A 12,704-nucleotide genomic window follows, 5' to 3' on the forward strand; every position below is an offset into this window, starting at 1 on the left:
TGTTCCTCAGGGGTCAGTATTGGGACTGCTACTTTTCACATTGTTTGTCAATGATTTAAATAATAGAATTGATGGCTTTGTGGCAAAGTTTGCAGATAATACGAAGATAGGTGGAGGGGTAGGTAGTGCTGAGGAAACAATGCGATTGCAGCAGGACTTAGACAAATTGGAAGAAGGGGCAAAAAAGTGGCAGATGGAATACAGACAAAAACAACAGGAATTCTGCAGATGCTGGAAATTCAAGCAACACATCAAAGTTGCTGGTGAACGCAGCAGGCCAGGCAGCATCTGTAGGAAGAGGTGCAGTTGACGTTTCAGGCCGAGACCCTTCGTCAGGACTAGTCAGCCTGAAACATCGACTGCACCTCTTCCTACAGATGCTGCCTGGCCTGCTGCGTTCACCAGCAACTTTGATGTGTGTTGTTAGATGGAATACAGTGTTGGGGAATGTATGATAATCCATTTGGGTAAAAGGAACAAAAGGGCGGACTATTATCTGAGTGGGGAGAAAGTTCAAACATCACAGGTGCAGAGGGACTTAGGAGTCCTTGTGCAAGACTCCGAGAAGGTTAATTTACAGGTTGAGTCTGTGGTAAAGTAGGCAAATGCAATGTTGGAATTCATTTTAAGGGGAATAGAATATAAAAACAAGGAGATAATGCTGAGGCTTTATAAGACACTAGGCGGGCTGCATTTGGAGTATTATCAACAGTTTTGGGCCCCATATCTCCGGAAGGATATGTTGTCATTGGAGAGAGTTCAAAGGAGGTTCATGAGGATGATTCTGGGAATGAAGGGATTAACATATGAGGAGCGTTTGGCATCTTTGGGCCTGTACTCACTGGAATTTAGAAAAATGCATGGGGATCTCATTGAAACCGACTGAATGTTGAAAGGATTAGCGAAGGTGGATGTGGAGAGGATGTTTCCTATGGTGGGGGTGTCCAGAACTAGAGGGCACAGTCTCAGTATTGAAGGGTGATCCTCTAGAACGAGGGGAGGAAGAACCTCTTTAGCCAGAGAGTGGTGAATCTGTGGATTGCTCTGCCACAGACAGCAGGGGAGACCACGACTGTGGATATATTTAAAGTGAAAATTAACAGTTTCCTGATTGGTCAGGGCATCAAAGGATATGGCAAAAAGGTAGATATATGGGGTTGAGTGGGATCTGGGATCAGCTATGATGGAATGGCGGAGCAGACTTGATGGGCTGAATGGCCTAATTCTGCTCCTAAGTCTTATGGTCTTATGGAGAGCTGAAAGAAGTGTTAAAGTAACAATAAGGGAAGAGTTAGTTTTGAGTTCGAGGACGTGGCCGCACCAGTTTATTTATTTAAAGATACAACACAGAAAAGACTCTTCTGGCCCAACAGGCTGCACTGCCCTGTAACCCAACTATTTAACACGAGCCTAATCACAGGATAACTTACAATGACCAGTGGTATGTCTTTGCAATGTGGAAGGGAACCCTTGCGTCACTGGAAGGAGTTACAAACTTCTTACAGACTGTGTCAGAATTGAACTCTGGACTCTGCCCCGAGCTGTAATGTCGTCACGCTGACTGCTACGTGGCTGTGGTGCCCGTTGTCAAAGAGGTGATTGATTCAGAAATCTGACAGCAGTTGTCACAATGATTTCTCGTGCTCTTTATTACATCAACGTCGCCCCTGCTGTGTAGGTGGTGGTGTTGTGTATCATGGAGGGTCAGGGGCAGGTAGGACAGGTATTTCCTGGAATGCAGCGACCTGTGTGCAAATCAGAATCGGGTTTAGTATCACTGACACGTCGTGTAATTTGTTCTCTTGTGGGCAGCAGTACAGTGTATGGCATAAAATATACTATAAATTACTATAAGAAACACTGTTAATAAAAAAAATAGTATAAGAAGGGAGCAAAAGCAGTGAGGTAGTGTTCATGGACTGTACAAACATTTCACGGCAGAGAGGAAGAAGCTGTTCCTGAAACACTGGATGTGTGTCTTCAGGCTCCTGTACGTCCTCTCCAACAGTAGTAACGAGAAGAGGGCACGTCCTGGGTGGCGGGGCTTTGTGATAATGGATTCTGTCTATCTAAGGCATCACCAGATGCCAGAGTTGGAATGGTGACTGCCCATCGTCCAGAACAGAAGCTGTACTGAGGATACCGAAATGTTACCGATTGTGGTGCGTAACATATATGAAAGTCGAAAGTAGCTGTGGGTTCTTTTGTCCATGAATTATTAGAGTTATAAAATCAGAAACAGCTCCTTTGTTCCAACGGGTCCATGTGATCAAGATTCCCATCTAAGCTAGTCCCATTCAGCCATATCGCTCTAAACTTACAAGTAGGCTAGACAAGGGAGATGTAGTGGATGTTGTATATTTGGATTTTCAGAAGGCCTTTGACAAGGTGCCACACATGAGGCTGCTTAACAAGATAAGAGCCCATGGAATTATGGGAAAGTTACATACGTGGATAGAGCGTTGGCTGATTGGCAGGAAACAGAGAGTGGGAATAAAGGGATCCTGTTCTGTTTGGCTGCTGGTTACCAGTGGTGTTCCACGGGGATCAGTGTTGGGGCCGCTTTTTATGTTGTACATCAACAATTTGGATTATGGAATAGATGGCTTTGTGCCTAAGTTTGCTGATGATACAAAGATAGGTGGAGGGGCTGGTAGTGCTGAGGAAACAGAGAGTCTGCAGAGAGACTTGGATAGATTGGGAGGATGGGCAAAGAAGTGGCAAATGAAATACAATGTTGGAAAGTGTATGGTTATGCACTTTGGCAGAAGAAATAAACGGACAGACTATTATTTAAATGGGGAGAGAATTCAAAGTTCTGAGGTGCAACGGGACTTGGGAGTCCTCGTACAGGATACCCTTAAGGTTAACCTCCAGGTTGAGTCGGTGGTGAAGAAGGCGAATGCAATGTTGGCATTCATTTCTGGAGGAATAGAGTATAGGAGCAGGGATGTGATGTTGAGGCTCTATAAGGCACTGGTAAGACCTCACTTGGAGTACTGTGGGCAGTTTTGGGCTCCTTGTTTAAGATTAAAGGATGTGCTGACGTTGGAGAGTGTTCAGAGAAGATTCACTAGAATGATTCTGGGAATGGGAGGGTTAACATATGAGGAATGTTTGTCGGCTCTTGGACTGTATTCCTTGCAGTTTAGAAGAATGAGGGGGGACCTCATAGAAACATTTTGAATATTGAAAGGCATGGACAGAGTGGATGTGGCAAAGTTATTTCCCATGATGGGGGAGTCTTGTACGAGAGGGCATGACTTAAGGATTGAAGGGCGCCTATTCAGAACAGAGATGCGAAGAAATTTTTTTAGCCAGAGGATGGTGAATCTATGGAATTTGTTGCCACGGGCAGCAGTGGAGACCAAGTCATTGCGTGTATTTAAGGCAGAGATTGATAGGTATCTGAGTAGCCAGGGCATCAAAGGTTATGGTGAGAAGGCGGGGAGTGGGACTAAATGGGAGAATGGATCAGCTCATGATAAAATGGCGGAGCAGACTTGACAGGCTGAATGGCCGACTTCTGCTCCTTTGTCTTATGGTCTAAACCTTTCCTATCCACGTACCTGTCCAAGTCTGCTTTTAATGTCCCCACCTCAATCACTCCCTCTGGCAGCTCCTTCCACATTCTGACCACCCTCTGGGTGGAAAAGGTTACCCCTCAGGTTCCTATAAAATCTCTCCCCTCTCAACTTAAGCTTTGTAGTTTTCGATTCCACAACTCTGGGAGAAATGCGTTCACCCTATCTCTGCTCCTCATGGTTTTGTAGATTCCCATAAGATCACCTCTCATTCTCCTATACTGCAGTGAATCAAGTCCCAATCTCTCTCTAAAACTCAGTCCCTCCTGGTAAAATCCTCATCCATTTCCTCTGCACTCTTTTCAGCTTCATGACATCTTCCCCATAGTAGGGTGACCAAAACTGAACACTGTACTCCAAATGCAGCCTCACCAATATCTTGTAAAACTGCAACAGCTCACAGATTCATTCGATAGACTGACTGACGAGGGCCAGTGCACCAAAACCCTTCACCACCTCGTCTACCTGTGATGTTGCTTCCAGGGAACCATGTTCTTGTATTTAACATTTAAGAGACGTTTGGATGCGAGGTGTATGGAGGGATATGGTCCAGATGGGACTAGGCAGGATAATAATTTGTAACAGACTAGATGGGCTGAAGGGCCTGTTTCTGTGCTGTAGTGCTCGATGACTCTGTTTTATAACAGAGCATTCAAAGCAAAACAACACCTACTCAGTTTTAATGTGGAGCTTTCAATCTTCCTGATTACTTGGGTGAACGGTTGTTAAACATGTTCTCTGTTGTCATAGATGTCGCCATGCCAACTTGCTGGCAGAGCTGGGGCTGGTGTGTGGAGACAGTCTTGTCCCAGTGATCAGTACTGTGGCAAAATAATGAATTTAACGATGCAGTCATGATTCAAGTGGTTAATGGTGCCCATGCAGACAACAAATAGGAAAATATGTTTCAGTAGTTTTTTTTTGCTCTCTGCATTGAGCTTGAAGCACAAACGGTTAAGTGACTGCTGTGCTGAGTGACAAAGCTTTTCCCTGTTAAGTTGACACTTGTCCTAGTTGTATGTGGGTCACCTCTGGTGAGGTTGAGTGGCATTTTGTAGAAGTGTTGAAACTGCTTGTCCACTTGTTCTGCTTGTTAATTGAACCCATATTCGTGGACAATTTAATGATAGATAATTAATGGCCTTGCGGTTAGAGAGTGGGCAAATACAAGTGTAATTTCTGCTTGTTTGTGGGTCCTCAACAAGTGCCTGGTGATAAAATTACCTCTCATGGTAGAGTGCTGGTTGGTACAAAAATGCAGAGCCAATCGAGAGTGGGTGCTTTAAACCCCACTGAACGTGCTGCCCTCCACAGCTGGGATTCTAGCTAAAGCCCACATCAGGTGCTTGTGTCTCTCGAACCTCCCTTCTGCCAGAGCGAGGTGATTATGTGGAATTCATTGCCACATACGTGAGTCACTGGCTGTATTTACAGCGGAGGTTGATGGGTTCTTGATTAGTCAGGGCACCAAAGGTTACAGGGAGAAGGCAGGAGAATGGGGTTGAGAGGTTGATAGATCAGCCATGATGGAGTGTACGAGCAGACTTGATAGGCTGAGTGGCCTAATTCTGCTCTGCTGTCTAATGGTCCTCTGGCTGTAAAGGCCAGGAGTTTGACTATCACTATCTGTGAGCACTCACGAGCTACTATTTGAGGGGAGGCTTGTGGGCTGCCATGTCAGCTGGTCTGTGACGTGGGAAGGCCAGGGCAATACTGATCCAGTCCAGCACACTCCCAGCTGCTCCTGTAACTACAGCAACTGCCTCAGAGGCACAGTGAGCAGGCAGCTTGAAGTGAATGGTGGTGGTTGAGGAGAGCGGGTAATGAAAACTGTGATATGCTGATGAAAGAGTGGAAACTATTCTGAGTCTGTCACTGCAGTGTGAGAGCGAGCAATCAGGACTCTGTCCCTTAGGGTGTTGAAATTAACATCTGTGTCCTTGAGAGGAAAAGAAGCCGGTATTTGTCTCTTTTCAATCCTTAGACATAGATAAAAATAGTTATAGAATATAGAACAGTATAGGCCTTTGGCCCACAAAGCTGAGCTGATCTTTTAACCTAATTCGAGGTCAACCCTTCCCTCCCACATAACCCTCCATTTTTCTTTTATCCATGTGTCTAAGAGTCTCTTAAATGTCTCTAATGTGCCTACCTCTACCACCACACTAGCAGCATGTCCCACACACCCACCACACTCATTGTTTTATTTTAAAAAGACTACTTCTAAGGTGCCCCCTATGTTTTCCTCCAGTCACTTCAAATTATGCCCTCGTGTATTAGCTACTTCTGCCCTGGGAGTAGACGACCAGTAGGGTGCTGCTTGTCCACTCTTACCTCTCTCTTATCATCTTGTACACATCTATCAAGTTACATCCCATCGTTCTTTTCTCCAAAGAGAAAAAAAACCTTAATTTGCTCAATGTATGCTCAAAAGACATGTCTCGAATCCAGGCAGCATCCTGGTAAATCTCCTCTGCACCCTCTCTAAAGCTTCCACACCCTTCCTATAGTGAGGCAACCCGAACTGACACAATATTCGAAGTGTGGTCTAACCAGGGTTTTATAGAGCTGCAACATTGCCTTGTGGCTCTTGACCTCGATCCCTCAACTAATGAACGCCAATACACCATACGCCTTCTTAACCACCCTATCAACTTGTATGACAACCTTGAGGGATCTCCAAGTTCCATCTGTTGCTCCACACTGCTAGGAATCCTGCCATTAACGTTGTACACTGCCTTCAAGGAGATTCACCATGGATGCTGCAGAAGACTGCAGTTGATCGCAATCCAGCTTGTCATCTGCCAGGCGAACACTGGCGGGTGGGGGAGGAGAGAGCAGTAGTGACTGCAGCCTGGACGTTGCACCACACTGCCCCCGGTGGAGTGCACCGGCATCTCCCTGACAGAGCTTCGGCTTCCTCCCACATTCCAAAGACAAGGTGGATGATAAATAGTTAAATTAGTGTATTATCATCACATACTGAGGTACAGTGGGAAAAGTTGTCCTGTATGCCATTCATTCAGATCAACTCATAACATAGTGCATGGAGCTATTAGAAGATAAGTAAGATAATGCAAATTAAAGTGTAACAGCTGCAGAGAAAGTGCAATGCGGGTGGACAATTAGTTGGAAAGGTCATAACAGGGTGGATTGTGAGGACAAGACTCCATTTTATCTTACTAGGGGACTGTTCAACTGTTCGATAATCTTATAACAGCAGGATAGAAGCCGTCCTTGACCCTGGTGATGTGTGCTTTTTAAAAATTATCTCTTGCCTGGTGGGTGGGGTGGGTGGTGGGAGAGAATATAGAATATCCGGCAGGGGTTACGGGTCTGATTATTTTGGCTGCTTTAGAGTCCAGGGCTCCTTTACGGAGGCAGTGGGAAGTGTAGACAGTCTCCACAGAGGGGAGGCTGGTTTCCTGTGTTGTAATGAGTAGTGTCCACAACTCTCTGCCATTTTCGTTTTACAATCCTGCTCAATCTCTCTGGCCTTCTTCCACCGGTCTCTTAAACTTAAAAATTCCCCTCAAAAGATAGCTGGCGGGTGACCTGTTCTGAACGAGAGTTTGGAAACTCAATATCTGAAACTGTAAGGATGTAGAATCAGTTGACACTTTTAAACACCAGCACAAAAGCTATTTACTTAACCCTGCTTTTAACTAACATCTTTTTGTCTTTCATTGTCATGTTTGCACCTTATCCCATTGTAAAGCATTTTGAATTAATTTGTGTGAAAAGTGCTCTACAAATAAGTTATCGTTATTTTTTGCAGTCATGTGTGGATGGATTTTCAGTAGAATCTGTGGGTGGGCAGGGAGCAGGTGGCTGTCGTCGCAGGGTTGTGGGGCACCAGTGTTGAGAATAATCATGGTGGAAGTGTTGCTTCCTGTCCTTAGCACTGTAAGTTCCCTCTAAGATGCAGGTGAATGGTAGGATCTGGGAGCATTTGATGGGAACATATGGAGAATATCTGGGTACACATTGGGCTAGTGTTTCTTGGCCTGACTACCTGTCTCAGTTCTTTAGTAATACTGAGTTTTTGCAATTAGCTTGGTGTTAGGAATTCAGATGTTATGGAATTATGTGAATATGCAGTAGTTATTTTAAATAAGAATCTGTCTTCAGTTCTTAGTGTAAATTGCATGCAGTGAACAGTTTAAAGTGAAAAGGACAGCTTTGTAAACAGCCAGCACTGTCTAGAGAGCAGTCTGCTGACTCCCAGAAAGTGGCTGGCTGCTCGAGGGATATGGTTTGCAACGTGAAGAGACCATGATAGGTACCTATCAGTCAAATGCAAGTCAGTGGTAACTGACCAGCATCAAATCAGGCACGTGGGCTGAATTTGTTTTGCAACATTGTGACTGACTCCTAGGCAGTGGTGTATCTAAGGTATGGCACGTGCCCTGGGCGCCACTTGAAGGGGGGGCGCTACTGAGCAGTTTCTATTAAAGTCAGACAAGCCATCCTCGGTTAGTGAAAAAAGAATTTTCTTCAGATGTATGATCTGTCTTTATCATGGGTGAGAAGCACTAGGATGGCCTTATTGCAGAGCATTGTGTAAGAAGACCATGAAACGTTTCTTCACAAAGAAGAAGGAAAGTGGAGCTGAAGGATGGAAGAGACGAAAGTTGGAGGCGGCGGAGGCCAAGAAGTCGAGCAAGTTCTTCATGCCCTTCTTTGAAAAGCCCGGAACAAGTAGTTCGACACGTTCCATAGAGTCGCCTGCAGCTGCTACAAGTTTGTTAGAATCCGAAGGTGGATCAAGTACAAATGCGTCACAAGCCGAGGAGGAAGTCAAGTCAGATAAATCCGAGTATGACAAGATTAAGAGTGAGGCTGCCACAGAGAACGTGGACATGACAGGAGAGGAAGATGATGGTGGTGGTGATGATGTTGAGTTTATTGACGAGATTGAACCTGATGACGCTGAATCTAGTGAACTGGATGGTGTCAAAGAGCCTCGAACTGTCATATCAGAAGTGATTGAACAGCATGACATTGGACTTCTGAAGTTCGACAAGGATACTGGAAAAGCAATTCTGCCTGACGCGTTGAGAACAGAAATAATAAAGCTGGGTTCAAAGTATTTCCAGAACAGTGAAGGGCCTTTCCTACCAACAAGTAACTGCTCAATGAACAAAACTTGGTTCAAGAGGAAAATTGGTTGTGGTGAGGAAGTGACTTGCTCATGGCTGGTCTATTCCCCTTCTAAAAAGTCTGCATTTTGTATCTGTTGTCTTCTCTATTCCTGGTCAGACCATCAATCCTCACTGGAGCAGGACAGTGGATTCAACCAGTGGAAAGCACCTGAAAGGATTAGTGTTCATGAAAATGCCAAGAACCATCAGGAATGCTTCACACAGTGGAAAGAAATTTAGCTGGAAACAGAGGAGTTATTGACGTGGTATTTCAGTCACAGATTGAGAAGGAAAAGCAGAAGTGGCGTAATATCTTGACGAGAATCCTTCACTGCATAAAATTTCTTATGACTCAGAACCTGGCTTTGTGAGGACACAGGGAGTGACTTCAGCTGGATGATGACTCCAATGTGGGAAATTTCCTTGGTTTACTGAAACTACTGGCCATCTTTGACCCCGTCATAAAAGAACACCTCACTCATTTGGAAAGTCATCCTGGATCCACGTCTTACCTTTCACCGGGTGTCCAGAACGAAAGGAAGAGTCACGAAAGGAAGAGAACACTCGACCGTCTTAACAGAGAAATGGACGAAAGCCTCGCTCGTTTGCACGACACTGACGCCAAGTCTGGGTTCCTTCTCGATGTCGAGGGACTGTAGTACAGCACTGACAGTAACGACCTAAAGAAGAAGTGCGAAAATTTGGGCGAATTGTACAGCTCTGATGTTGATGGACAGCAGCTATATGAAAAAATTTTGGATTGCAGAATGTTGCTATCAAGGCGGGTCAACATGAAAATATCAAGACCTGAAGAGCTTCTTGAATTTATTGTTCAGTATGGAGATGAGAGCGTCTTCCCCAATCTTCACATTGCTATTCAGATAATGCTAACCATCGCAGTTTCCATTGCCAGCTGTGAGAGATCATTCAGCAAGTTTCGTATTGGAGAGCCTCCATGGGTCAAGGCAGACTCTGTGATCTTGCTCTGCTGAGTGTAGAAAGAGAAGGAACTGAAAAAACTGACTTTGATCACATCATAGACCAATTTGCATCAGTGAAAGCAAGGAAGGTGTTGTTATAATTTTCATGTAGTGCCATAATTTGTTAATTAAAAGATTAACGAGCTTGACTTGTATTTTTGAGCTCTGATATTATGGTAAAGTTATCTAAAAGATGGGTGTCAGATGTTTGGACAGAGGAGTAATTTCAGTGCTTGCCATAGGCGCTATTTTCCGTAGATACGCCCCTGCTCCTAGGAAGTTCATAGACCAGACTGATGAGCATCAATTAGCACATTAAACATGGTCTCAGACATATTTGTTGGGACATTTGTGTACTCAGAGAGTCGGCCCTCTCAGCATTAGTTCTGGGAACTGGCATCAATGTCCTCAGAAGCTTTTGGACCATCTTGAGTTGAACTTTGTAGATATACTTGGGCAGATTCTTTGGGACATTTAAGAAACTCTTAAATAAGCACATAGTTGACAGAAAAATGGATGTCCATGTAGGAGGGAGAGTGAAGGGGTGGAGATGAATCCCTACCAAAGAAGATCTAAGACACTCCTTTCCTCTGCTACCCCGATCAGGGTCACGTGAAGCCATGGGAGCAGGTGGTGGATGGTCATATGAGCAGCTGCTGCATATCACAAGTCCCAGTTATGCAACCACTGACACCAGGCAATCTCTGAAGGACACTGTGCTGCAGTGTTCTATGTAGAACTCAGCAGAAATAATAACAGACCACAAAAATATTGAAGTACACAGTGTCATTGTAGCTCTTGAAATTGGATTGAATCAGCTGCTATTACCTTTGATCTTAAGGTTATTTATTTATTGAGATACAGCATGGAGTACATCTGATCTTCATGTTTGCTAAGGGCAAAATTTGTGGAAGATGTACCAAAAGGCACTTGGCGGGGGGCGGTGGAAATCTAACTTCACTAACATTGAGATTAGAAGGTGGTGACTGTTGACACAGTGGAGGCCCTGGTTAGATTGTTGTTGATAATTCTGCAGCTTCTGTGATGACTCAGAATGAAAGTGAGCAAGGGAAGAACAATTTTGGTGTACCACCCTACAGAAGGGTATACTATGGTTACGGAAGGCATATAATGAAGATTCAGTAGATTTTCTTTGGATTGGGGAATCTGTCACTGAGGGTTGACAAAGGGTGTGGTTCCATGCTCTGGAGATGACAAGTGTGAGAGGTGATAGAACAGACATGAAATGATTTACTCTAGGGTTCATGGAGTCATGTAAGTAGCGAACAGGCCGCTTGGCGAACCTTGTTAATGCACGTGGGGAAGAGTTTCAGAATCAAGCATCAGATGTTTGGTGTGGGAGTGCAATAACAACACAGGCTGGGGAAACAGCACTGCTTTTACTTCTGCCATGGGCTATCAAAAGGTCCAAATGAAATGATGCCTTCAGATTAGTAAAACAATCTCTCAGAAAAGTAAGCTGAGAATGGAGTGCTGAACTCTGTGCTTTGTCTGAAGGTACTGTCAGCCTGGGTGCAGGAGGCGACGGAGGGGGTAGTGGTCGTGTCGTTCGGCGCTGGAGTCAAGTACCTGTCTGAGGATTTAACCACAAAGTTAGCGGCTGCTCTTGGTCGCCTACGCCAGAGAGTCATCTGGAGGTAAGGGGGAAGGGGGGTGTGGGAGAGTGGATGAGGCGGAGAGGGGGAAAGAGTGAAGAGGAAAGGGGAGAGGGAGGAAGAGGGGTAGGGGATGAGGAGGACGGGGAAGGGAGAGGGGTAGGGGACGGGGAAGGGAGAGGAGATGGGAGCTGAGGGGGACAGTTTAGGAGACAGGATGAGGAGGGGAGAGGAACGGTGGGAGAGGGGATAAGACAATAAGAGAAAGGAGCAGAATTAGGCAATTTGGCCCATCGAGTCTGCACCACTATTTCATTATGGCTGAACCATTTTCCCTCTCAGCCCCAGTCTCCTGCCTTCTCTCCGTATCTCTTCATGCTGACCAATCAAGAATTTATCAACTTCTATCTTAAATATACATGAAGACTTGGTTTCCACAGCTGCCTGTGGCAAAGAATTCCACAGATTCACTAATCTCTGGCTAAAGAAAATCGTCATCTCTGTTCTAAAAGGACACTATTATTCTGAGGCTGTGTCCTCTGGTCATAGACTCTCCCACCATAGGACACAGTCACTTCACCTCCACTCATCAAGGCCTTTCACCATTTGATAGGTTTCATTGAGGTAACCCCTCATTCTTCTGAATTCTAATGAATACAGGCCTAGTGCCATCAAACACTCTTCATATAACAAGCCATTCAATCCTGGAATCATTTTCATAAACCTTCTCTGAACCCTCTCCAGTTTCAGAACATCCTTTCTAAGATAAGGGACCCAAAACTGCTCACAATACTGAGGCCTCACCAATGTTTTATAAAATTTCAACATTACATCCTTGTTTGTATATTCTGGTCCTCTTGAAATGAACCTGTAGCGAATCCTGCACACTGACTTCCAAGTTCCTTTGCAACTCAGTATTTTGTATTCTCTTTCCATTTAGAAAATAGTCAACCCTTTCATTTCTTCTACCAAAGTGCATGACCAGACACTTCCTGACACTGTATCCCATCTGCCATTTCTTTGCCCATTCTCCTAAACTGCTTAAGTCTCTCTACTTCCTCAAAACTACCTGCCCCTCCAACTATCTTCATATTGTCTGCAGGCTTTGCAACAAAGCCAACAATCAGAATCAGAATCAGAATCAGAATCAGGTTTATTATCACTGGCATGTGATGTGAAAATTGTTAACTTAGCACCAGCAGTTCAATGCAATATATAATATAGAAGAGAGAAAAAAATCAGTTACAGTATATTGAATAGATTAAAAAACATGCAAAAAATGGAAATACTGTCCATTTAGGAATCGGATGGCAGAGGGGAAGAAGCTGTTCCTGAATCACTGAGTACAGTTGAAGTCAGAAGTTTACATACACCTTAGCC

At 44.6% G+C, this 12,704-nt stretch overlaps 1 protein-coding gene across 2 annotated transcripts in view; it reads left to right on the plus strand.

Moving 5' to 3' along the window:
- LOC134358306 (2-hydroxyacylsphingosine 1-beta-galactosyltransferase-like) overlaps window positions 1-12,704 on the plus strand; it is a 47,918-nt gene that overhangs the window by 25,971 nt on the left and 9,243 nt on the right. For both annotated transcript variants that reach the window (XM_063070387.1, XM_063070388.1), the window contains exon 3: window positions 11,227-11,366. In XM_063070387.1, the coding sequence (XP_062926457.1) occupies window positions 11,227-11,366 (140 nt within the window). The remainder of the gene's footprint in view (window positions 1-11,226; window positions 11,367-12,704) is intronic.

Source organism: Mobula hypostoma, chromosome 18 (genome assembly GCF_963921235.1).
Source record: "Mobula hypostoma chromosome 18, sMobHyp1.1, whole genome shotgun sequence".
In the NCBI taxonomy this organism is placed as follows: Eukaryota; Metazoa; Chordata; class Chondrichthyes; order Myliobatiformes; family Myliobatidae; genus Mobula; species Mobula hypostoma.